General features: G+C 41.5%; 1 protein-coding gene across 3 annotated transcripts in view; it reads left to right on the top strand.

Moving 5' to 3' along the window:
• Positions 1 to 22,227, top strand: part of CALCR (calcitonin receptor) — a 156,579-nt gene extending 134,352 nt beyond the window's left edge. For all 3 annotated transcript variants that reach the window (XM_048511374.1, XM_048511375.1, XM_048511376.1), the window contains 5 exons: positions 2,034 to 2,094; positions 2,178 to 2,244; positions 7,852 to 8,070; positions 11,561 to 11,602; positions 20,648 to 22,227. In XM_048511374.1, coding sequence (XP_048367331.1) covers positions 2,034 to 2,094; positions 2,178 to 2,244; positions 7,852 to 8,070; positions 11,561 to 11,602; positions 20,648 to 20,869 — 611 coding nt within the window. In that variant the 3' untranslated portion in view covers positions 20,870 to 22,227. The remainder of the gene's footprint in view (positions 1 to 2,033; positions 2,095 to 2,177; positions 2,245 to 7,851; positions 8,071 to 11,560; positions 11,603 to 20,647) is intronic.
• The last annotated feature ends 5,371 nt before the right edge of the window (positions 22,228 to 27,598 follow it).

Here is a 27,598-nt window from a genome sequence, read left to right on the forward strand (position 1 = left end):
GGAGGAGATGGGTAATAGGAATGATGAAAAAAGTAGTGCAGTAATTATATAATAAATATATAATAAATAGTTTGACATTATCGAGGGAATTATTTGTTTAGCAGAGTGATGGCATTCGGGAAAAAACTGTTCTTATGTCTAGTTGTCTTGGTGTACAGTGCTCTGTAGCGATGTTTAGAGGGTAAGAGTTGAAACAGTTTATGTCCAGGATGCGAGGGGTCAGTAAATATTTTCACAGCCCTTTTTTTGACCCGTGCAGTATACAGGTCCTCAATGGAAGGCAGGTTAGCAGCAATTGTTTTTTCTGCAGTTCTGATTATTCTCTGAAGTCTGTGTCGATCTTGTTGGGTTGCAGAACCAAACCACACAGTTATAGAGGTGCAGATGACAGACTCAATGATTCCCCTGTAGAACTGTATCAGCAGCTCCTTGGGCAGTTTGAGCTTCCTGAGTTGGCGCAGAAAAAACATTCTTTGTTGTGCTTTTTTGATGACATTTTTGATGTTAGGTGACCATTTTAGGTCATGAGATATGATGGAGCCTAGAAATTTAAAGGTCTCTACTGTTGATACTGTGTTGTCTAGTATTGTGAGAGGAGGTAGGATGGGAGGGTTTCTCCTGAAATCTACCACCATTTCTACGGTTTTAAGTGTGTTCAGTTCTAGATTGTTCCAGTGGCACCACGAGGCTAGTTGTTCAACCTCCCGTCTGTATGCGGTTTCATCGTTGTCTCGAATGAGACCAATCACACAGAATGTATTCAATACAGAATGTATTCGTATAAGACCTTTAGACGAAGAATCCTGGACATGGAAAAGCAAACTCTATTCTCATTTGTCAATAAAATTTGTTCCCCGTTGAGCCTTGGTCTTACCCCAAAGCACAGAGCAATACTCACATACTTCCGTAATTTAACATCACCAGCCCTGAGGCGCATATTCATGCAAGGTTGAATGAATATTTTGCCCTTGGCGGTTCTTAGTAAAAAATACCTGCAGATCCCAGCACAGGCAAGAACATACCTTTGCCCTTTAAAGCAAAAAGAGACAACAGAACACATTGTGCTCCATTGTGTCCTGTACAATTCCATAAGAAGAGACTTATCAAACCCCATCTTAATCTCGATCTTTTGAACTCTGATATGGACAAGACTTGGTTTCTCTTAAACGACTGCTGTCCAAGAAGAACAGAGGATTTTGCCAAGTTTTTGGCAATGGCTCTCTATCCCAGACTTTTATAAAGTTTTAAGTATTTATTTATTTATTATTAATTGTATTTCTATGCCAATAAAGGTTATTTGAATTTGTATTTTTGGCCATTTAAAAATGCCTCAAGAGTCCAGTCCTGATTGGGTGGGTCCAGAACATAGAGGGAAGAGGGGATCTTAGCTGTCCACTCAGATGCTTCCACCTTGAAGATGTCTAAAAATCCTGTGTGCATTGTACATAAATAGGACTCTTGTCCATTACTGAGAAATGTGCCTTTTCAGGACTCCATAGCAAGTCTTTTTTACACTGGTCCATATTAATTTATGAACATTGTAGCCATTGGTTCTGGTGGGTTTTCCAGCATGGTCTGGAGGCATGGTCTGGAGGATCTTGTTCCTAACGTTTCGTCTGCATCTGTGGCTGGCATCTTCAGAGGTTTATCACAGAGAAAAGTCTGTTTCATACTGTGTCTAATGAGAAGCCATTGTATACAGTAGCTACCTTCCAAGTAGCCTTTTCAGGCTGCAGTCCTATGCACACTTATTAGGGGATAAACTACAGTGAGCACATTGGGACTTACATCTGAGTAATCTGTTTAGGACTGCATAATCTGAGTTACGGAAAGGGAGCCCACTTTTGTGTTTCCTTACCAAGAAGTATAATTGTTACAGCCGCTGATACTTCTGCGCTATCGAATGCTTGGATTTGTTGTTCTTTTGTAAATCATGTGGAGATGTTTATGCTATTTAAAAGGTTATTTTTTAACCAATACAGAATGTATTCTTAAATAATATGTAATCTGATATACGTAATTAATTATTCTAGGGTTTCCTTTAATACCAGCATCAATCCATGCTGTGGCAAGAGCAAAATACTTCAATGATAAGTAAGTAGCAAGTCATTCAAAATACCTTTTTTTATTTAGCATTTAAACACCTAGTTTACTCATTTTGTAATCTTTTCTTCCAGCTGCTGGATGAGTGTTGACACTCAATTATTGTATGTCGTTCACGGGCCAGTGATGGCAGCGTTATTGGTAAGAATATTCGGTACATTTGTGTTGAGAGTTCTGGTTGTTACAGTGCAGTCCTGTTTACTCAGAAATCAGTCTTGTATTCAGTGGAACTTACTTGTAGGAAGTATTGTATGCAGTTGGGGTGTTCATCTTCTTGTACTTATAAAATATATCACATGTTTGTTCTATTTTGTGGGTCTGCCCATGTTCACGTGGTGAAACTATTAGTGTAAGTGCTTTCCTATGTGTGATTCTGCTAGTATGGTTGAGAAATCTATAATCTCTGCCAGTCCCTTGGAACCCACCCTCTGCCTCCCATACACACAAAGAAGTAGGATGCCTCATTGAATCTTGGTGATGTATTTTCTACATGCCATGTTTTCTATTGGATCATGGCATTTTGATACCTTCAGGTAAAAAACATTCTAGACATTAAGAGCCAAACTTTATGTGATCTTAGAATTCCCTGTTTGAAACTTCTATTGTGTATTTCAGCCGTAACATGTATTTAACGTTGAGAATTCAAGGCCCATGAGGTGACTGTGTGTGTTCTAGCATTTGTGTTCTTGTTTTTCTTTGAGTAACTCATTGTAGCTGTCAATGTTTCTGACCACAAAGCTTGTCTTAGTTTCATGAAATAGCTTGGAATGGACTTTGGACTAATCTAATGTATAGAATCATGTCTACATTTGAGTTTCTGGAAAAAACATGAGGTATTTAAAAGTTCAGAAACTAGAAGAAGAATACCCACCAATAGTTACACAGATTTAACATGCAGATTGTTATGTCATGGAAATAACAAATTCTAATTTGAGATCCCTATGCTTACTCAAACTCTTTCTTTACAATAACTATTTGGAAGAGGGGGGAAAACCTTAGACTGGTGTAATCTAATACCAACACAATGATCTTATTCAGCTTATTTTGGGCCTTTCTCTTTTTAGACCCTTTTAGTGAAAACAGTCACAGCTACTGTCTAAACATGGTATATGTGCTACTCAGTCACAACCCTGGGAAAAATGGCTTTAAAAGCAGCTGCAAATCAGCAGTGCTGGCATGCCGCATTCTTGTGTAAACAGCACTGATTAAAAAATACGAGATGACTGAATGTATGCTGCGGGTGCCTATTCAATCCCACATACATAGGAGCAGAGTTGTCTGGGACAACAATATCCAGAGGACAGGAAGACCAAACGGTTCCTTTCTTCCCCTTAGCATCTTGTTACATATCTGTTGGCAGCTACCATATGTTATCCACCCATTCTGCAATCATATCCCCCTCCTTAGGCAGATTGTGCACAGTTCCCTCATGCTTTTCTCAAACATTTTACCTTCCATTGCTTTTATTATTGTATCTTGATAAATCTTTATCTTCTAATTAATAAGTCTCATGAAGTGCCTTTCGGCAGCTGATTCGTTATTTTACTGTACGTGTCATTAATAGCACTAGGCTCCTGGTGATTGCATATGACTGGGAGGCACAGATGGTAGCAAGGAGATTTTTTTTTTCAAGCTTCCCAGTATGCCAGTAATTATTTCATTGAAATGAAATACCTTCTAATTCAGTGTAAATTATATCAATTATGTGATATTATATAAATACAATACCAAAAAAAACCCCGCTTTATTCGTTTAAACTTTCAGCGTGTCCCATGGAACAGAACAGATTGTTTCGTTCTGACAAGCTGCCATCATGAACAGATGTAAACGAAGTGACTGATAGTTGCCAGAGCTTCTTAAGGCAACAGCCGACGTTACCATAATCAACCAGTTATTCTCTCTAGTGACACAATGCTTTCGGGCTAACCCACTGTCCCGTAGATACTCATTTTTCTGACCTGAAAAGGATGGAACCCTGAGTCACCCTTGATCTGGCTACCTGAAACTGACTTCTGTTGGGATCAGACTCAGGTTTGGCTGCAGGACTGCAACTTACCACTCTGCGCCGTGGAGCTCCTAACATTCAGATTACTTATCAGTTATTTGATATCTGTTTATTTTACTAACTCTACGGTAACTTGAAAGCTAGCCCTGTTCCTTTAACGGTATTTGCTGCCAAATAAATGTGCTAGGAGGACCACAAACTTGCATCCTAATCTGTTTAGGTACTGCATGGCCAAGTGAGTGATCCTAATGGAAATTACAAACTACTGCCTCTGTGCCACATCATGAGTTCCAACTATTCCTATTTGCCAGGGATAATCCTGTCTGGTTTTTATCCCCATTTTTACTGTTTGCTAAATTTTTGGTGTGGGTTCTAGAGTTGCCATGCTTCCAGGTTCAACTTTCTCTCCATGGGATAGTGAATGGGATAGTGAAAGAGGTGGTTTATTATTCTTGTCTCCAATGGACATGCGTGGGAAGACATGTATGAAAATTAATGATGCATGCAACAGCCTGCTATTGCACATACCTGAAAAACAGTGTAGGATCAAGTGGTATAGACTGTATCCTGTGAACACATTCCAAATGCACTTTGCTCCAACTGCAGCTGACCTTGCTTCCTCTTCTGCTTGTAGTACAGCCATTTGCAAAAGATCGATGGTTTTTGATGAGCCATTAAACAAACGGAAGCAAAGGAAGCAGGAATCAATGGAAAGTCTATCAGCAGTGTGTAATTCGGAAGGAGGGAGCTTAGGCAGTCATGTTTTATATGAGCACAGGTGTATTGAAAGCATGTTCTTGTTTTCCTCTTTCGGAAGATATGTCATAACTTTTCCATACTTAATGCCACAATGGCATAATAGCATGGTTTGGTTTCCTATACTAGGAACTATCACAGCATACCTTGGATCCTAAACTGATTTTTTTGCTTGTGCATTCCTTCCCGCCAGTATTTAATAGGAACATTTTACCATGGTATTGCAACTGGCAGATTTAGCAAACAACAATTTCTGCTGCAGCTGTTTCTGCAGCAGTGACGTAGTGGTTAAGAGCAGGTGCACTCTAATCTGGGAATCGGGTTTAATTGCCTGTTCTGCCACTTGAGCTGTGGAGGCTTATCTGGTAAACTAGATTAGCCTGTGCACTCCAACACACTGCAGCTGGGTGACCTTGGACTAGTCACAGCTCTTTGGAGCTCTCTCAGCCCCACCCACCTCACAGGATGTTTGTTGGGTGGGGAAGGGAAAGGACATTGTAAACCCATTTGAGTCTCCTTACAGAAGAGAAAGGGGGAGGGGGGATAAATCCAAACTATTCTTCTTCTTTTCAAATCATTCTCTATCCTAACGAGAGATTTGCATATGTTGGCTATTGTTGGTTTTCCAAGCTGTATGGCCCTAGTCTGGTAGTTTTATTTCCTAATGTGTTCCATGGCACAGTGTTATGAGCAAAAAAATATCAGACCACATTGATTCTGGTCGCGAAAGCCTTCAACAGTACTTTACATACGCTCCTGTAAGACCGGGATATGAATCAGTGTAATGAAACGTTCAAATTCAAATGACCTGGAGGCTGAACTTTGTCTGCAGACATAGATGCATCCTCTGTATATAAGAATAAATTGGTAATGAGTACAGTGGAAGTGACAAAAAGGTAGCCTCAGTCCATCTTTTGGAAATTAATTTAGATTTCAATTGCTGGACAGAGGTATAAAACCTTGGGTCGGGGGACCCAGTCTGCTTAGAATATTATTTGGTTGTCTCATTCAGCTTTAAATGACTCATTCTGTTTACACTCAATAAAAACCACACATGATCATTTTCAGTGTAATGGTTTGTAAAGCAAGCTGCTGTGCTTAATATCATAATAAATTTTATCATCTGGATGGGAATTCCTTGCAAGCTGCTCACTCTCTCAAGAACTGCAGCTGGCTCCAGATTTACTGCAGCAGTCTACCCCACCCCCCCCCAATTATGTCTGGCTGGCATTATGCAAACTTTTTGTGTAGCTTTTTTAATACCTATTATAGAACTGTAGGAGCCGCGTGGCGTAGTGGTTAAGTGCTTGCACTGCCACTCACACAGTCAGGAGTTCGAGCCCTCTGTGGGTCAGATATCCTGGCAGCTGGCTCATGGTCAACTCAGCCATCCATTCATTCCTTGGTCGGTAAATGAGTGCCTAGCACATAGCTAGGGGGTAAAGAATAGCTGGGAAAAGCAATGGCAAACTACCCCACAAAAACGTTTTGCCTATGAAATCACTGCTTGCAGTGGTGCCCCAGGGTAGAACACGACTGAAGGGGAAACTTTACCTTTATAGAACTGTAGACTTCAGTCACTCTAAGAAAGAAAAACATAATATTAATTTTTTAAAACCTTTCCAAAAGAAACTTAAATTACTTTATTGATACATACATTGTAAGTATTGATTTGACTGTCTAACTTGCTCTTTAGTATACTGCCGTTCAAAAAAGTTTACTGGCTATCACTCAACAGGCATGAAAGGATAGACCATTGTGTTTGAGCTCAAAAGTGTTCTGTTGCTTTTCTGTAATATAGTATCAGGAGTTGCCTCCAAAAATGTTAATTGGGGCTCAAGCCAAAGTAATGATTATGCTCACAGAGAGGAAAAACTGGTAATTTTGGGAAGTGCACCCATCTAGGAAGAGTTCAGTAAGTATAAGGGCATAGTATGGTTTGCTGGGGTAGCAAGGAGGCAAAGAGAATTAGCTGTTTCATAGTTGGGAAAGAGATGATACAGGTGACATGAAAGTAACGTAATCTTATCGAAGTATTCATTATCTTAATATGGCATTTTTGCTTGCCTCCTTCCCCATGTTTTCTGTTACAGTGTAGCTTCTATTGCAGGGCTCAGAAAGCCAAGGTGGTATAGTGGTTAAAGTGTTGGACTAGGAGCTGGAAGACCTAGTCTTCAAATTCAAATTCCCTCTCTTCCATGAAGCTCAGTGGGTGATCTTGGGACAATTGCTCTGTCAGCCTAATCTGCTTCAAAGGATTGTTGTTGTGAAGATAAAATGGAGGAGGAGAGAATGCTGTTGTTAAGCTCCTTGGTGAGAGCAGCAATGGTGTAGTGGTTAAGAGCAGGTGCATTCTAATCTGGAAGAACCGGCTTTGATTCCCTGCTCTACCACTTGAGCTGTGGAGGCTTATCTGGGGAATTCAGATTAGCCTGTGCACTTCCACACACGCCAGCTGGGTGACCTTGGGCTAGTCACAGCTTTTCGGAGCTCTCTCAGCCCCATCCACCTCACAGGGTGTTTGTTGTGAGGGGGGAAGGGCAAGGAGATTGTAAGCCCCTTTGAGTCTCCTAAAGGAGAGAAATATAAATCCAAACTCTTTTTCTTTGGGTTATCATTGGGGGGAAGCAGGATTTCAATAAATAAAATGGAAACACAAAATGCAAATTCTGCAGTGGCTGAAAGGGGAATTCCAATTGGTGTAGCAGAGAGTATCAGTATGGAATCTTCACTTACCCTCTCTGCAAACCTTTTTTCTGAATTCATTAAGTCATATATCCACACTGAATACCATGAATATCATGTAATCATTTTATGTGCCAGGAACATTTTTATTCAGTGGAATTTCAAAGAACTTATTTTTAAACCATTTGTGTTGAAAACTTACAATATATTAGTATGTTTAAAGTTTTATAAATTTGATTGTTTCTAGTAATTTTTTTTAAAGGAACCAAGCTTTTATACTAATAAAGATTCTATTCTTGCAGGTCAATTTTTTCTTTCTGCTTAACATCGTCCGAGTTCTTGTCACAAAACTAAGAGACACGCATCGGGCTGAATCCAACATGTACATGAAAGCTGTCCGAGCCACTTTAATTCTGGTGCCCCTGTTGGGAATTCAGTTTGTCATTATTCCTTGGAGACCGGAAAACAGACTTGCCGGAGAAATCTATGATTACGTCATGCACATATTGATGCATTACCAGGTAGGAGTTGGAAACATTAACTAAGAATTTTGGATGATGTATTAGCTGGTAAGTTTCATCTGGCAAAGGCATTTTTTCCCAGGAAACACAGCTATGTTCAGCTAATGGATTAGTGCAGCTGAAGTCAATGAGCTTAAGTCAGCTTTACACCACCTTAATTGATTTGTGGGCTGGTATTTTCTAGATAAGTGATCCATCCTTAAAATATCTGTAGCAGCTTGCCAGTATGTGAGTTGCAATTTTATATGCATACTAACTTGAGAATAAGCCTCATTTAAATCAGTGGGATTTATTTCTGAGTAAACAAAGATAGGATCATCCTTTCATGACAAGGTCTCTACAAGCAGATAATCACTGGATTTTACCACTTCAGATTGCTTGGGGACAAGAGCATGCTGAAATGCTCCCCACAGAGTAGATCCTATGCAATGAAAGCCGGCTAGAAGGAGAGAAGTTTTTTTCCCAGAACCGTTCTCAGTGGCAAATCATGATCTTTTTGCCTAATCTACTATTTAAGAATAGCTTGGAGAGAAACAGTGCAATCCTAAACAAATCCTACACCATTCCAAAGTTTTAGGGATGTGCATCAATATTTTTAGTATTTGGGCTGGAGCCAATTGGGCTGGAAGATAGTCCTGGAAATTTGTTTTAAAAAACCCTAAAAGCATAAACCTCCTTTTTGGCTTTTTAAGTTTTTCAATTTTTTCAAATTTTTCAGTCTATTCAAAAACCCCAAAAATTCTTCTGCCTCTGAGCTCCATGTTCAGCCCCGTCTTCCAGAGCTCAGTGTTGACCCTGCAATTCTTCTACCTCCCAATGGAGCTGGGAGGCAGCAGCATTGATGGCAGGTCTGAGGCAGTCTGAATCACTGGTTCAGTGATTCAGGATCTTTTTCTGCTTCCCTTAAATCACTGCTTTTTGGAGAAGGGAGAAAAAAGTATTTTGCAGGTTTTTTCAGTTCACTTTGACTGAATGCACACTTCTAGTTGGTTTAGAAGGGTGTATTTCAGTTTACAATCACACTGTGAAATGCCACTCTGCACCTTGGGGGGGGGGGGATGGGAAGATGGGATACAGACAAAATGTATTTTAATCCCATAATGGAGTGGTACAACCATGGAAAGAGGGTAACCAGGGGGATTGGGGAGAAGAAATTTATCCACTGAACTTGTAGGGGGGATGGAGAGAGATGAATTTTTAAAAACCCAGTGAGCATAGTTCTGCCAACCTGGGGGGCTGCAAATCAGCTATGTGGAAGACAGCGGTTCATCCTTTCATGACCTAGCACTGACCTACCCAGAATCCTTCACTTGCTAAACTTATGTAGTCACTTACTGAGGTACAAATAAGGAGGCCCACTGTCATGGCTAGAAGATTTGGCATCAGCTTCCCCATGGTCCTATCATATTCCAAGTATATAAACCTGATAGACACAAAGATTCCAAGAACCAAAAAAGAAACCTTCTCTGTGTCCTACCTTTCCTGTGATTTTCTCAAGTCAGTATTTATGATTAGTTATTATAATATCAGCATGTGTTGCAGTACCTATGGATCCATTCCATTTTATACCTGTATGAAGAGACAGCTACTCAGGAAGATTCACCACCACCACCACCACCAACACACACACAATGGTTTACATCTCTCTGTGTTTATCTGTTGTGAGCATATTGAACAGAAATGTTCTTTTATGTCAAAAGTACTTGCTATCCCAGTGCACTCCACAGTCAATAGGACGATGGAAAATGCTGAACCAGAAACTGCTTGTTTCCAATTGAAACAGCATAATAGCATTTTATCCACACAGTGGTATTCTCAGCTGGAAAATGACACAATAAAGCACTCCCTGACAGGTTTCCCAGACAAAAAGTGATTGTGAACAATAGGAGCCAGCTCAGCTCTAACTGTCCTGTTTGACAAGATTGTCCTTAACACATCACATTTTCAGTCAAAGCAGCAACGATCCTGTCTTGCTGGTTTCTTTGCTTCATAAATGCTTCACTATTATGAGACTGTTCAAATATTACGAATGGGTAGAGATTTCATATCTGGTAAGTTGAGCAGTGTAAAAATGAGAGGCAAAAATAAAGCAGACGTTTGTTTTCTTTTTCAGCCCAACGGTATATTAAAAGAGTTTCTAAAATTTAACAGCCATTTCTCTATTTCTAATCAGCTTTACTTTAATTGTTCCCTTTACAACATAGAGTCTCATGTTTTTCAGTTCTCTGTGGATCTAAGGTTATTGGTTCAATTGGTTTTGTGCTTTCTCCCCATTACTGTGTTGTTTAACCTCTTCCTTTTATTCTGTCAGTCATTATCCATTAGGTAAAGAATGTCCATTAGGTAAAGAACATTGCCCCCCACGGCAGCTGGTTGACCCCTGTGTGAACCAAGATGCTGGGCTAGATAGACAGTGGGTCTGATCCAGCAGGGTTAGGGTTAGGGTGTTCCTAAGAATACATGAATACTTCTGGTGTTCCTAAGAATACATGAAGAAAAATACATGCATGTGAATCAATTTGTCATACATCCTGTTCCAGATAAAGTACTCCAATGGAGAAGCAGAGTTCTCCAGATATTTCAACCCAGTTTAAACAGAATCATGTTGAAAAGCTCATTTATCTTTAAAAACATAAACCATAGATCAGGGGTCGGGAACCTGCGGCTCGCGAGCCGCAAACGGCTCTTTAGAGCCTGTGGTGCGGCTCCACGCCCCTTCCTGGGCAGCGTGGGATTCCGCCCCCTTCCCCCGCGCAGAGACTGCCGCCGTGCCGCCGTCCCGACCGGGGGGAGAGAAGAAAGCGGCCTCCGCTTACAATGATTGTAAGGGCTCACCTTTCAGGCATCCTCAGTCAGATGCAAGCAGACAACTAGCTTCACTCTATTGCTGACATGCTCAGTTGCAGCATGGTCTCTGAGACCCTGGGATCTACTCTCTAAGACTGTGTTCTTTGTACACTCTTTTGCTCTACATGATATCACAGACCACAATATTTCATCAATTTGAGGGGTCTTTCAGTGTGTGTGTGTGTGTGTGTGTGTGTGTGTGTGTGTGTGTGTGTGCGAGTGTGTTTGAGAGAGAGCGGGGACAATATTACATGCATTTTATGAAGTGAGAAATTTATGCCATAATAAATCAATGAAATTTATGTTATTGTCCTTCTCTGTAAAGCTAAGATTCCTTTCACTTCTCTTTAGTAGTGGCACCATTGTAGTTTGTCCTCAGACACCTTTCATTTTTTTAGTTTGTACAGAATAGATGATATGCTATTTAATGTCAACCAGTCTTGATTTTACACAAGAAGGGTGGTGACGAGGCTAGTATTGCTGGAGTGGAGAGATCAGAACTGATAACTGTCTGTAAAATAGTCCTTTTTAGCTATCAGAGTCTCTGCAATACAAAATTATGGCAGTGTTATGTTTGTGACATTAATTTGTACTATAAATGCAAAAAAATAGAACAATCTAAAGCATTTTCTTTTTTCTTCAGGGTCTACTTGTGGCAACTATTTTCTGTTTCTTCAATGGAGAGGTAAGCATAGAAAACAATTTCACTGCAATGCACATAATTTAAACATGCATTAACGATTCCAACATACAATTGAACATACAACATACAATTAACGATATCACTGCATCTTCCTGAATAACACAACTGTGTGCATGGATCTCTGTGTCACAAACAGACCCTGATGCAGAAGTCATGCCTGTGTGCAACAGACTCTTACAGAAGGGACAATTTGTTCATGGTTCCTCTTCACGGATCAGGCAAACATTCATTCATTCTTATATTTTTGTCCTGAACTACACCAAATTAAATCCACATTTATTTTATTTTTATTTTAAAAAGGCAATATCCATAATTAAAATAATAACATGGATGAAATACCGAAGAGCTACTTTAGGTACGTACAACGGCTTTATGCAGACATTTAAATGCATATGCTTTGAATGTACACTAGGAAGCAAAATCATGTCCACTGGCTTCGCCTGCCAACCTCCATGCTTTGAGGGGAAAGTCTGAACAGAGTCCAAAGTGCTTGCAAATGTTCACAGGCTATGTATATTAGGGATGCATGTTCAGATATAACCAAACTGAATATATATCCACAAAATACTAAGGCATTTTTCTGATATAGTAAGGTCTTTCAAGTATATCCATGATTATTCAGGATACTTAAAATGACTGTTCTGTCACACATATCATTCTATTCAATCAATTTTATACATATAAAAATCTATCAGTGCGTTTTTCTGCTGACAGGTAATCTCCCAAACTACTGGACTGATTGCTTTGAAATTTTCACACAACGTCGCATTCGCGTGCAGCCAGGTTTCCATACTGTTTCCACACCTCCTGTTGTGTACATGTCTCAACTGTGCCAGTTATTGTGTACATGCCACACCTGTGACAGTTGGAACCACAGTTCTGTTCTGCAACAGCGCCATCTGCTGGCCGTCAAAGCAACACTCTCTGATACAACATCCTCTGATACAACGCCCTCTGAAACCATGCCTTCCTTGAAAACCACTGCCATCTGGAGTGAGAGGGATGGGGTGGGCCATCTGCACATGGCCCACCCACCCTAGCGGAGGAAGGGGAAGGTGAGGGAGGGTCCAGGGGTTTGCTGGATCAAACGCTCTGAAATTTGAACACAACATAGCTCATGCCTCCCAGCGTGTTTTACGCTAGATAATTTGCCTGCAAGGTAAGGGAGTGAAAGGGACAGGATCAGCCCACCTGCACATGGCCCACCCACCCTAGCAGAGGAAGGGGAACATTAGGGAGGGACCGGACGGGTTGCCATGCAAGGGAACGGGAGAGAGGGAGGGGAGCGAGGGGCCCCTTGCCCCTCCCCTCCCTTGCAATCATTGTGCAATGACACATGTTCGAATCGTTCATTTCCCCTTTTCTTTCTTTTCCACTTCACCAGTCTCAGCCACAGCAACGCGTGGCCGGGCCCGCTAGTATTTTATATGCCTTCTTGGCTTTTCACTCCTATTTTTCTTTAATGTATTCTAAAGTGTCTTGCAAGGACTTATAAAGTACCAATTTACTACCTACTAGAAGCTCTTCTTGAAAGGGACCTGAAGAAAAAAAAGTTGTGATACTGTAAGAGCACTAAAATAAGTGATCCTGTAAGAGCACTAAAATAAGTCCTAAAATAAAAAAGGGTCTGCTTTAAAAAAAAAAGTAAACCAGCTTTTATCTCTATGCAAAGCAAGGCAGACATTCTGTAAAATTTAGAACTGTTACCTGCACACACATTTTAACAGTTCCTCCAGAGTAGTGGCATTTATTCTTACAGAAAAAGAGAAGATGAAGTCTAACTATAGCTTTCTTTAGGCCATAGATTGGTGTGTGGAGGAGGCTTTGGACTTACGATGCTAAACTTTCACATGAATAAGCAGTGGGCCAAAATTATTAATAACACTGTTAATAGCTAAACATTTAGGACATTGTGCAGTTTGTTAGACATGACAAAGAGAGAGAGAAGCAAGTTCATCAACTCATGAAGCCATTAAACTGCTTTTACAGGGGATATTTTTAATTCATTAATTATGTGTTTAAACGTATGAAAAGTTCAGTTGACTGCATTGTATTCTTATTTTAACTTTGAGTAAGATAGGCCATACAAACTGTGCAAAATTTTAGTAGTATTCTGTGAGTATAGATTCTCTTAATGTTTAACTATGGCTGATAATACAGCCCTAAGAACTCTTTCCTAAAAATAAGGCCAGTTGAATATATGTGACTAGAATTCTGTGCAGACCTGCTTTGGATATCCATATTCATGCTTAAAAGCTGTACTTCACAGAGGTTGACAAGAGTTTGCATTGATGTAAACTACTTTTCAAACGTCAGATATAATAGGAACCCTGATTGTGGAGTCAGGGTTGTAAAGTTTTGGGTCTGATCCCTCCAGTACGGCTTGACGCTTGACTCTACTGAAAGCTAACCAGTTTAGGATAGTTAAGGGGAGAAAGCAGTGATTAAATTACCCACCTTGAATCATCTGGTTGTCAGTTGCACACATTTATCAAGAATTCTCCACTGGCTGACAGTATCACACAAGCACAGAATTTGCTATTACCAAGGGCATTTTCTGTCCCTATCAAGAACAATGGTTGCAGCTCAGGCAGAGCTAAGCAAATACCTCTACTGTTTTTTTCAGAAAAGTAAATAAATGTTTAAATTGTATCTAGATGTGAAAGTCTTTTGTGCCTCTTGGGGGCGAGAGGGACAGTTTGAACTTGTAACCTTTATGAATTCCATAAACCAAGCCATGAGAAGAGGTGCCATTTGGCACATTGTTGAAAGTGATTCCTACATGACAGCTCAATTATAGCCAGCATGGTATGGTGGTTAAGAGCAGGTGGATTCTAATCTGGAGAACCGGGTTTGATTCCCCATTCCTCCACCTGAGTGGCAGAGGCTTATCTGGTGAACCAGATGAGTTTACGCACTCCTACATTCCTGCTGGGTGACGTTGGGCTAGTCACAGTTCTTTGCACAGAGTTGGGGGACATCTATACCTCCATTTTACATTCTGTATTAATTACCGAGACAAGTTGCCAGAACATTCTGATAAACTGTTGCCTCCCCTAAAAGGACAGCATTTAATCATGTCTTCTTGTCCAAGGCCTAAAACCTAAAAAGACCTTAAAAACCTGAAACTTCTTTTGCTCATTGACATTCTAATAACTAAGTTGTTTACTGTATATCCTCAGCGGAAAAAAAAATGCTTTAATTTCAAACCCTTCCCAATTACTCAGAATGCAAGTTAGGAAGTCAAAATTACTGTTTGAGATACTATTTTTTCATTATATGTTTTTAGGAAATGAAAGCTACAATTTCCAGATGAAAGCTACACATGAATTCATTATTTTCCACAGATGTTTAAAAAAATAAATATGCAATAGAAAGGCATTTGGGAACTCAACTTAATATATTTGGCATGCAGATCTAGATATTTCCATTGACTGCTCAGAATCAGAATTGCCACTAGTTTAATTTGCTTGTTAAATTGATTTTTGTGTGTGTAAAAAGCAGTAAACTGTGGGCTGTAATCTACAAAGAAGCCAAATTTGGTTTTAGACTTTACTGGTTCTAAGACTACAATTTAATTTTACCTCCCACAGCTAAGTCCCTTTTTCAATTAGGCTAAATTTCCATTCAATGGAAAACTCAATAGTAATTCAATGGGAAATTCAATAGTATTTCAGTTGTATGCTCAGAATACAGACTGAGCATGTTCATTGCCCTCTAAGAGCCACAGAATATTGTGGACAGTTAAGTTTAGTTGTAGAGATAAAAGTAAAACAGAAGATGTTACTCAAATTGGTCGGGTCTGCCTCTTGGAATAGTGAAGGAATTAGCTAGAGGTAGACCAATGCAAGAGACAGGTAAAGGGTCTAATACCTATGTACAGTCTTACCTTGGTTATCTTCGCCTTCGGATATTATCGGTTTCGGTTTTTGCCAGTTGCCCCCGGCCATTTGTATGTCTTGGGTCGAATCCCCACTACCATCTTAGCCAGGTTTCAGAACACAAACTAACCAGGTTTGAGGGACGACCTCCGCGGTAGAATCCCCACTACCGTCTGAGCCAGGTTTCAGAACACAAACGACCGCATTTCTCACAGAGAGTGACACTGGGCACAAGGAGGAAGTCTTGGAGCAAAAGACTACAGCTTTTGGGGGTCTAGTTATGGGGGAAATGGACCCTCTGGCAATGATAAGAGGGGTAATTCCTTGAGACAAAGCAAAGTTCCATTTGCCGGTATGGACAATGCTGTTGGAAATGATTTGATGAGATTAAAACCCAGGAAAGCCAAAAACTAGATTAGTTTTGGGCAGTGCTGGTGAGATTAAAACAAAGAAACTTGGGACACTTGACGACCTTCAGTTGCTGAATAGGAGGTTTCTAGGATATGGTTAATTTTTTGTTGAAGGCTTTCATGGCTGGATTCAACTGGTTCTGGTGGGTTTTCTGGGCTGTGTGGCCGTGGTCTGGTTGATCTTGTTCCTAACGTTTCGCCTGCATCTGTGGCTGGCATCTTCAGTGGTGTATCACAGAGAAAAATCTGTTTCACACTATGTCTACTGAGAAGGGAAAGTTTAGTGTTGTATATTGTCCATGTCCCACGGTGGGGAACCAATCTAATCTAAGCCACAATTTAATCTTCAGTATCCAGTTTCCTCCAAATTATCCAGTGAGCTGTTGCCAAGTGTATACAGATCAAAGTGATATTTCTTGGGGGAGACTATTCTATGGCACAGAAGAGGGCTCAGTTGTAACATAATGGAAACACAATTGCTCAGTAATTTATTAGTTATTACTTGGCCATTCACATTAAGGAAAAAGAAGATGAAATCCATCCAACATACATAATTTCAAAAACAATGCAATGTTCCATATCTGCCTCTGGAGCACAGGCTATTTGTTTCACAAGAGTTCAGTACCACAAGAGCTTGGCTTATACCACCAAGAACTCAGTAAACCCAAAAGATTGGATATTTTAGTCAACAAAAAAACTTGGTGTGGTTTTATTCATCTCACTATTATGTTTTCCTTCCACCATTTCAGAAAGATTTTATTGTGGTAAAGTAAACTGAGAAATCCCCATTTCCCTAGCTGGCTGAGAGTATGTATGAGCTGCAGAAGGCATGCACATACACACACAAACACACACACACACACACACACACACACACACACACAATGTTTTTAAGCTTCAAGATACAAAATCTGTCAAGAGTCAGTCCCTGGAAGATGAGAAATCTGACATGGCGCCTGAAGGCACTGTGGACCAGGAGCTGCAGGCAACAGAGCCACCTTCAAGCCCTTCCCTGCTAACCAGGGAAGCCATGCAGCTGGGAGAGCCATCAGTTACCTCAGAGGGGCTAACGAGTCAGCTGCACGAAGAAGGCAAAGACTAAGATAGCAGCTAAGTGCTAAAAGAAGTGCTCTCATTACTGCTAGCTATGGCAAAAGGCTCTGCAAAATGGAGGTATCTACATCTGAGGCCTGAGGCCTTGCAGGATCCTAGCATCATTAACCAGGATCTCCTGTGTATGTATGGGTGTGTGAGTATATGTGTGTGTCTGTGTCTGTCTGTCCGTCTGTCTGTCTTGGGCTCAAGTATGTTTCACTGGAAAGCTTCCTGCACCAGGTTCCCTGCTCCATGCCTTCTTCCTTAGTGCCTAACCTGCCTGCCTGCTTGAACTCCTGGACTTGCTTGACCTTGGACTGTCTGACTACACAGTTGTCTGCTGCCTGCCTTGACTTTGGACTGACTCACCACACCTTTGCCTTCTACCTGTCTTGACCTCAGTCTGACACATCATAGCTGACACCTGCCTGCAGCACAGTATCAATGAACACACACTCTTGTTTAGATTTTTTTTTAACTTTGTATCATGGTTTACATTGTGACATGACGTTAACAGTTGCAAGCTTTCTAAATGAAGAGATTATTTCTAAAATAAATAAAAATTCATGTTATTATAATAACCAGTGTAAAGAAATAGATGGTAACAACATACCGGTAAAAGGAAGAACAAGACATCTGTTCCACAACATCCAAGAAATCAAAGGGAAATTTAAAGCACAGTTAGACATGCTGAAAGATCAACATGGAAATACATTAACTGAACAAATAAAAGATGGGAACTATACAGAAGAGATTAAAGGATGACGAATATCTTCCAAGGAGAATCTTTTGAAAAAGAACTTACAGTTTTAAAAAGTGACGTGAATGCTGCAGTGAGATAAAGGTCGTTTCTGCACGGTGGCAGAAACGACTGTCCACTGGCATAGTTAATGCCGGTGGTGCTTCAGGACCACTCACGTGGTACTGTGCAGGCAGCCCCAAAGCTGCTGTGAACCACAGGAGCTGCCCAGGGTTCATCCACCTACCTCTTCTCCCTGCACAGCTCTGGACAGCTGGAGGGACACGCCCACGCTGCCCTCCGACCTCCAGGGGTGAGAGGGCAGTGTGGGCATGTTCCTCCAGCCATCCAGAGCTGTGCAGGGAGGAGAAGCAGGTGAATGGAACACCGGAGGGGCCAAAAGTGATGTCCTCACACCAGTGCGCTTCGCACCCCAGGAAGATGCCGCTTTAAAAAAAAAACCTCAGGGAGCAAGTTTCAAAAGTGGCATTTTCTCACCATTGGGGGGGGGGGTTGGCACAGCGCTGCTGTGAATCAGCAGTGACAGCTGTGCAAACAGCACCCCAGGGACAGTGTTTTACCATCCTTAAGGAGCTGTTTTCTGCCCATGCAAAAACACCCATCTTGAGAGAAACAAATCACCAGGAGTAGATGGGATATCAATAGAACTATTCCAAGCCACAGAAACAGAGTCCACCAAAATCTTAACAAGAACATGCCAACAAATTTTGAAAATAAAACAATGGTCCACAGACAGAAAATGGTTGATTTACATTCCAATTCCCCCAAAAAGTCAGTGTTTGCAGCAACTATCATAACATCACATTAATTTTTAAGTGAGTAAAATTATGCTCAAAATGTTCCAACAAAAACTGTTACCTTATATGGAGCAAGAAATGCCCGCTGTTCAAGCTGGATTTAGAAAAGGAAAAGGCGCTAGAGATCATGCTGCAAATTTACATTGGTGACTGGAACATAATGACAGAATTTCAAAAGAAAATCAGCTTGTGTTTCATAGATTGCAGCAAAGCTTTTGACTGCATAGATCATGAAAAGCTATGACTGGTTTTAAAGGAAATGAGTGTGCCACAGAATCAGATCGTTTTGATGCACTGTGGACAAGAGGATATTGTTAAGACAGAATATGGAGAAACAAAATGGTTACCAATTGGCAAAAGTTTTAGACAAGGGTGTATTTTCTCTTCCTAGCTCTTCGATCTGGATGCAGAATGTACAAGGAAAGCTGGATTAGATTTAGATGAAGGTGGAGTGAAAATTGGGGAGACGAACTTTAACAATTTGAGATATGCCACTGATACTACATTGCCGCCAGAAAATACCGAAGACTTAACATGAAGGCAGCAAGCAGTAAAAGAGGAAGACACAAAATGAGATGGATTAACTCTATAAAGGAAGCCAAGGCCCTCAGTTTGCAAGACCTAAGCTTGTTAATGATAGGACATTGATTCATAGGGCTGCCATGAGTCAGAAACTACTTGGCAGCACTTAACACACACACTTTTTGTTTTAAAATCTTTAAAATCTATAGACAATAAAACAAAACAGACAACATTTGCAATCTGTTTGCTATTCATGTCTGTCTCCATTGTGTTTGTGTTTGTACAGCAGTCAATGTGCAACCAATTTATAGCAATCCCATTGGGTTTTCAAAGAAAGTGATTGTAGACAAAGGCAATGGCAAACCACCTGTACTTAAAGCCTTCCTTGGTGGTCTCCCTTCCAAACATCAACCCTGCTTAACTTCTGAAATCAGACAAGTTTAGGCTATACTATACTATTTCAGATCGCTTTGTCTCCACTACTACTAATTATTTCACTATTTTGTAGTCAAGGAATAAAATCTAAATATATTGTTCAACATGCAGTATTTAGGGTGTGAACAATCAACTAACATTCAGTGTTAATGTTGCATCCGCACATCAAAAATTCTTTAAAAGATCAATGAGCAAAGAATTAAAACCAGAATGTTCGTTACTTTTGTAAAAAATACCATCAGTTTAGAAGAATTCATACCAATGTAGGAGGCAGTATTATTTCACTTCAGTTTCCATCACCCCCTCCTCCAGTGCCCCAAACAAATATTTGTACAAGTGCATTCTGTTACATAGGGGCTGAAATAGTCATCCAGCAATCTATAGTATTAAATGTTTGCTTTTCAGAACTATTGTTATTTAAATTAAAACAACATTTTTCTGTATAACCAGCTAACATCCACAATAGTTTACAATGTGATTTATTTAGAATCTGTGCAGTCTCTCTATTGAATACATTTCTCTTAGGAACAGATTATTTATCTAGTATTGTTTGATAGGTCTCATTTTACTTTAGAGGCAGAGCATTAAAATAAATGAATTTTTGATAGACAGTGACTGCATCACTATATTGCAAACATGAATCTTCACCATAAACTCTGTTTACGAAAAGCTACTTATTTAATCTTGTGAAAACATTCAGTTGAAGGTTTTATGGAATATTGTAGTTACAATGTATTAAGACTGTTCAGATTCTAGCACCCCTGTTCCAGATGGGCTTTGGAAGGAGAATAGGCATATACTGGACACTTAAGCCCTCTACATTCTGCAGTGAAAAACATGTACTTCCTGCATGTACATATAAACATCTGTTGTAAGAAAGAACAATAATAAGGTTAATTTACAAATTAAAACAGAGTCCAGATAAATGTGGGGTTTTAATCACACATTGAACTACATGTGCAGTAACGGAAGTAACATGAGAATTACCAAAGATACATATAAATAAAATTAAAGTGTTCACTGTACATACAGTCACTGTAATTTGAGAACGGGGCTTTTGTCTGAATTTTTACTAGCCCAAACGCTCTCTTACCACTAGTTTTAAATTCTGTTTCTTTCATTTACAGGTCCAGGGAGCTTTGAAAAGGCAGTGGATGCAGTATAAAACCCAGTGGGGTCAAAGACGACGAGAGCATTGCTCTACACGATCTACCTCCTATACAGCAACATCTATCACTGAGGTTCCCATTTATCTATATCCCCATGACTCCAACAGTGAACAGTTCAATGGAAAGTATATAGATGACTCTGAACTTGTTGCATTAAAATCTGGAGAGACATCTGCCTAGCTTACAAAAAGAGGATACGGTTTTCTGTTTGAGCAGGAGACCAGAAGGAGAAGATTTCGGTGTCATTGCAAGAGCAGGCTCTGTTAGATGACAAGATGCATCATATCTAAACCACAGAAATGCAGCTTTCTGATGGCGGCAACTTCAAAGGGATCTGAAAAAGAGAGAGAAAGAGGTGCTCACTGGATCCGCTTGCTGTGGAGAAAGAACCAAGGCTGAGTTACTCAGTGAGAGGCATGGAATTTTTTAGAACACAGCCATTATATGAAATGAGGATGCTACGGTAATAAAAACTTCTACAAGATGTCACATGAAGATCTGGGAAATATCACTGTTTCTATAAATGGATTTTTTGTTGTCTCAACTTAGCTAGACACAAGAAGGAAATGGTCAGTAGTTTTTGCATAAGATTTTTTTTTTTACAATAGACTTCTAATCCATAAACATGAATTACTCGTCAGTGTCTTGGGAAACATTGCATTTGAATAGCTACAGTGCTTTTTAAGGGTTTTTGCACTTAGGGCAAAACAATTTTTAAAATATCATTCCATTTTATTTAAATACTTACTGACTCAAGAGGATATTTTACAGTATAATTGTAATATCAAGCACAGGACAGAACTGAAGGTAAACTATTTATTGTGCTACCAGTGTTCAAGATAGATGAAGCACATGGGAAATACAGTGTGGAACTGGACAATCTAATGCAGGGCTTGAGAGACTTTGTTCAGAACAATCAATAACAGTTGCTTGATAATAACCACTGGTAGGGAAATGGTCAGCCATATTTTTCATCCCAGCAATCAGATATAGGAAACAATAAACTGTGAAATGTGCTTGGGAAATAGTTTTTTTTTAAGCTTACCACTGACATTTCTCTAGTTTCAATCATTCAAGCTTTCTTTTACCAATGAAATCGTTCTGTTTAAAGAGCTCAAAGTTCCATGGCATAGTTAACATTTAGGCCCGTTTCATAAGTTATTGCATAAATTATACTACTGGTATAAAAGCTACTTCAGTGTGACTGTTCTAGATATAAGAACTGCATAGCAAGGGGGAATGCCAAGGTTCACACCATTCCAGTGTTATTCTTCTGAGCACAGAGAAGGTTTATCATGCACATGTGGTCCCTACAAGCAAACCTTAAGGGAATAGTGTGGAGCACAGAAATATGGCTCTTGTGCTGCTGCATGCAATGTATCATTCCTAAATCTAGTACTGCAAGTGAACAAAATCCGATAAGGTGTACGTCAACATTTTGTGTAGTTATTACATATTATCATTCCATGCCATCTGTTACTTTATGGTTGCAAATGTTACATGGAACTTCTCCTTCCACAATAAAAATTTCCCCTGAAGAGCTGCATATATACTCTTTTATGCATGGAGAATGGCTCCTTCCTTTGGAATTCAAGTGTATTCAAGAAATGTTTGTGTTCTTGCTATGTTGGAAACAGTATATCTTTTATATAAAAGGTAGTACCAGTACATTTTTTGGCTTGGGTTGACATACAGCATAGCTAGGAATTCCTTAATGTGATTACCCATGTGAAAATACTTTTCATATTTCATCCAATACTAGATAAGTTCCTTAAGCACCTTTGGCTCATCTGCACATGCAGAATAATGCACTTTCAAACTGCTTTCAGTGCTCTTTGAAGCTGTGCGGAATAGCAAAATCCACATGCAAACAGTTGTGAAAGTGGTTTGAAAACGCATTATTTTGCGTGTGCGGAAGGGGCCTTTCTTTTATTCTTCTTTTTTTTTTGGTGGGGGGACATTTGGAAAAGTGGTTAAATGTCTTGGCACTATATGATCTACTTAAATTTGAAAGTACACAAGAGGCATTATCCCCAAAAGCCCGGAGGCAACTTTATTACTTCCAGGCGTTTAATTTAAAGATACACTATTTAGAGATACACTATTCGGCATGTGTTGGAATCCAAAATGTACAATTTTGCCAAATTGACTACTATGAATTGGTATTTATTTATTTATTTACTAGCAGGGCACACTTGCTTCGCTACGCATACTTCATCACAGGCTCTCTATGAATTTCGGGGTGACATTCAACATACTTCTTTACAGCCTGTTTGTGAACTTTGGGTTGACATGCAGCATGTTTCCTCACAGCCTGTCTGTGGACTGATGGGTTTGTTTTCGCATATTTTGCAGCAGCTTCCTGTAGTTGTCTTTTTCTAATGCAATGTGTTATTGCTCTCTTTCACCTGGTGGGCTCCAAAAGACGTCATGTGGAAGCAGCCGTTGTATTTTCGGGATGCAGAAAGAAAGTGTTCTGCCATTGGATGCTGATGAGTGAGAAGGCTGTGAAGAGGTTCAGGGTAGGGTTGAAGGGCAGGGAGCTGGACTATACTGCCACTGCAGCACATTCCTGGGGACTCATCCCGCCACTTCAGAGCACAACACCAAGCACAGGGTGATCGGAGGCCGAGAGCAGTAAACTTGTCTGCACAGTAATCAATCTGATGTCCATATGCAAAGCCCGACAAATGTTTAGTAGTCCAAGGTGATAGTGTGGTTTGTAATCTGTTTTGATTGTATTTGGCTGTAGTGGTGTTGTTAACATGAGGGTGGGTGGAGGAGTACTTTTTCACAGCCTGATGGTAACTTCAGGGTGACATTCAGCATACTTTTTTGCAGCCTGTTTGTTGAAGTTAGTGGTGTTTAACTGTCACCTTTAGAAAGTTCGTGCAACTTGTCTGTGGACTGAGGGGCTGGTTTGCCCTTAGAATGTTCACGCAGATGGCCAGAGATGAGCAGTTAAAACAGTAAATGTGAATAACTTGAGTAAAACTGAATATTTTGAAAAATGCTTTCTTAGTGAGCACCTAAACCACATAAGGAACCGGTGTGCCAAATTTCAACATTGTAGGTTCGGTGGTTTTTGAGTTCTGTGCATGAGTCAGTCAGTGAGTCAGTGAGTGATATTTTGCATTTATAGATATAGATTTTATTACATTTCTATCCTGCCCCTCCCTTTGTGGGCTCATATGTGGTGATCCACCCATGGCCCTCTCAACTCTCTTTGAAATAGGCCACTCAAAATTTATATTTTGGACCTATTGTTTTTCAATTGCTATTTATTTTGCACATTGTCAATATGATGTTTTGACACTGCATCAAAATGGTATATAAGATGAGATGTTTGATCGTAACATTCTACAAGAATGCATCCAAAATTGAATATAGACATTCAGAAGCATCTTTTCTTACACAATAAAAGTTTAGCAAGTGCAGTGATATTTCTGCAGTCAAACATTATTTTCGTCAGAAAAAACATGGTGATATTCCAAATCTCCATAGACCTCATAAAACAATGCTGGGCAGATAAATATAGCAAGTATTTTTATAGATTTTTATGCCTTATGTACAATTTTGTCTCAGTAGAACATTTTATTTACACTGAGAAATTATATAAACCTGCTGAAGCCCTAGGATAACATTCAAGAAGCATAAAATGCTCCAAAATATAAATTTCCCAGTAAAGTTTACCTATTTTTTAAAAAAGCGATGTATCTTTCAATTTGTGCAGAATCCTAGGAAAAATAGGAATGTGTTTACAGAAACTGTTCTTGTTTGAAATACGGTATCTAAAATGAGAGAAACTATTTTTGACAAACAAAGCAAGAATATTTCTGCGACAGGTATTTTAACTGTGCATTTAATTGCTACATTTTCTTCACCAAGCAGGTCACCAAATTAAATTTCAATCTGTGACTGAAATTGCCCAAAATGTGTTGGAATTTGGACATGAGCAGGGCCAGCATCAGAGATCAACTACGGTATGCCATGAAGCCCATGGAGATTCACTGTTGATTTCTCAGCAACAGACATAAAAGAATACTCCACTTAGTTCTTTCTCGGAGTTTCCCCCAACTAGACAGCAGTGAAGTTATTGCATGGTTTCTTCCTCAGAAGTAAGTTAAACTGAAAGGGATTTCCCTGGCCTAAGATGAACCAGTGAAATTTATTGTCAAGGGGAGCTTCCTCCTTACCCATGTTCAAGTCCTACCATATAACAGAAGAGTAGACATGATACACGACCATGTTGGGTAGAACGGTCTTTTACTGAAGTTGGATTTACACTGGATTTAATTAATTGTTCAGGAGAATAATGTAAGGACGGGGGTATCGACCATCCATGGAGACACCCAGGAATCCCTAGAAAGATTTCTGGCCCATTACCTCGAAGACCCTCCTCCCGAAGACCACTGGCAGAGCACCGGAGCATGCCTGAAGGGCTCACGTCCTCCACCACCCCGCGACTCCGGGGAGGATGTTTCGGAATTACCTACAGGGTCCAGAGTCAGACTTACCTTCACAGAGGATGGCCGCGCTCGCGACCCCCCGGACTTACAAGAACTCGAGGGGGCGACTGCCATGCCTTTTGAGGGTGCCCGCCCCCGGGATCCCCCGGATCTACAAGAACTCGAGGGGGCGACTGCCCTGCCTGCCATAGAATTGCGGCGCCCCCCCCCTTTGGAGCCGGATCTTTGGGAGCAGCTCGAAGCCCTCGAGCTGGCCAAACGTGACTGGGAACAAGAACGTAAAGCCCTCGAAAGAGAGCGCGAAGCACTAGAACTGGAACGGGAGCAAGAGCGAGAAGCCCTCGAAAGTGAACGATTGGCCTTCGAACTAGAACATGAACAGCAGCGCCGAGCCGTGGAAGCGGAATTGTCCCGTGAGAAGGGGGTGCCTAGAGGCCAATTTCTCAAAGACCTCACTGCCCGTGATCATGTTCTGGAACACTCCAGACTCGAGCTCCAGCGTCAGCGCGAGTGTTTAAAAGCACTGGAAAATCAAGGAGAAGTTGAAGCAGCAATGCAACAAAGGGAACGCGACAAACTGCAGCGGGATTGGGAAGCTCTCACGCGCCGGGAGAGAGAATTGGCAGCAAGAGAAGCGTTGATCCGGAGGGATGTCGGAGCGCCTCGGGCAACCCTACCTGCTACCGACGGCGCGTCTTGTCCCCCTATTCGCACCGTTCCGCAAATGGGGGCTCCTTTGCAACAACGTAGAGTTGTTCCCCCGGTGCAACCTCCGCCGCCAATCCCAATTGCGCAACCACCGCCTGGACAGGTCCCGGCCCCAGCTCCACGAGTGGCGCCGATAGCCGGTAGGGGCTACCCGCGCCCTCACATACTGGCGCGGTTTGACGGAACTGCTTTCAGGTTGCCATATTTTATCCTACAACTGGACGCACACATGCTCGAATTTGATGATCTCTATCGATCTGAAGCCGAGAAAGTGCGTGACATTGGATCAGTGTTGGACGGGGATGCTGCAGAATGGTTTGTGGAATTACATGAACTTGGAGGAGCCCCTGAACTACAAAATGTGGCGGCCTTACTCCAAGGTCTTCAACTACGTTTTCAGGATCCGGAGGAGGTTAACAAGGCTATTAAGACTATTAAAACCCTCAAGCAGGGGAACAAAACCTTTGCAGAATTTGCTTGGGAGTTCCGCCTAGCCGCGAGCAAACTCCCCGACTGGCCCGAACGCATGAAGTGTGAATACTTCCACGATGCTATCGACCCAGAAATCTGCACCTGGGCAGATATGGTGCGGGAACCACAAACCATTGCTGAGTGGATTATGACTGGCAACCTTATTGCAGCCCGCCTTACCCGTTCCAAGACAGGGAAAAACCCAGCCAGCAAGCCTACTGCCAAACCGGCGGCGGCTGCCGCCGCCCTGCCAAAAAAGGCGGGTGCGGGACCTCCTGCAGCCGAGTCCACCTCCGACCGTTGCCGCCGCCTCGGATTGTGTTTATATTGCAGGGGCCCAGGCCACATGGCGGCTAATTGCCCAAAAAAACAAAAGGCGCCCGACCCCGCTCCTCGCAAGTCGAAGGCTCGCACCCTGCGCAAACCAGGACCTCGGGGACCCCAAGGAGCTGCGCAAGCCGCCTCTAAGGACGAGCCCGGGGATGTCGATGACGCCGATCATGAAGGGGTGAGCCTCTCGTCGGGCCCCGCGGAAGAGATCCCAGCGCCAGATGCGGTGAGTGAAGGGGGAGCCCCCATAACTATTATGACCACTTTGACCAATACGTCCAAGCACACTCGTATTTTAGCACGCGCGCTCGTGGACTCAGGTTGCTCCCACTGCCTTATGAGGCCTCAGGTGGCAGAGCAATTAGGGCTTGAACGCATAGCACTGGCCAAACCCATCCCCTTCACCCAAATGGATGGCAGCCCATTGGGCACTGATGGCCCAGCCCGTTTCAAAACCCAACCAGTGCTCCTACGATGCACTGAGCACTGGGAAAGGTGTAGTTTCATCCTGGCTCCAGTTGCCAAACACCCCATAGTGTTGGGGATGCCATGGCTTCTCTCCCATGAACCCACCATCTTCTGGGGGCAGCGCATAGTCCAATTCACTGATCCCCCTTGTGGAGATCACATGCACGAGGGGGAGCCACCAGCGGAGTCCAAAGAAAACTCCGATGAACCCCAGCCGATGGCCCTCGACATCGCCCCAAGCTCGGAGTTGTCCGGAATCCCCAAACAGTACTGGGATTTAGCCAAAGTCTTCGAAGAACAAGAGTGCGATCAGCTCCCCCCCCCATAGGGACACGGACTGTAAAATCCTCTTGGTCCCAGGGGCGCAACTTCCCAAAGGTAGAATATACCGGATGAGCCCGGCCGAGGAGAAGGAGCTTCGTGCCTTTCTCGATAAGAACCTGGCTCGCGGTTTTATTCGCCG

Source organism: Sphaerodactylus townsendi, linkage group LG11, assembly GCF_021028975.2.
Source record: "Sphaerodactylus townsendi isolate TG3544 linkage group LG11, MPM_Stown_v2.3, whole genome shotgun sequence".
NCBI lineage: Eukaryota > Metazoa > Chordata > Lepidosauria > Squamata > Sphaerodactylidae > Sphaerodactylus > Sphaerodactylus townsendi.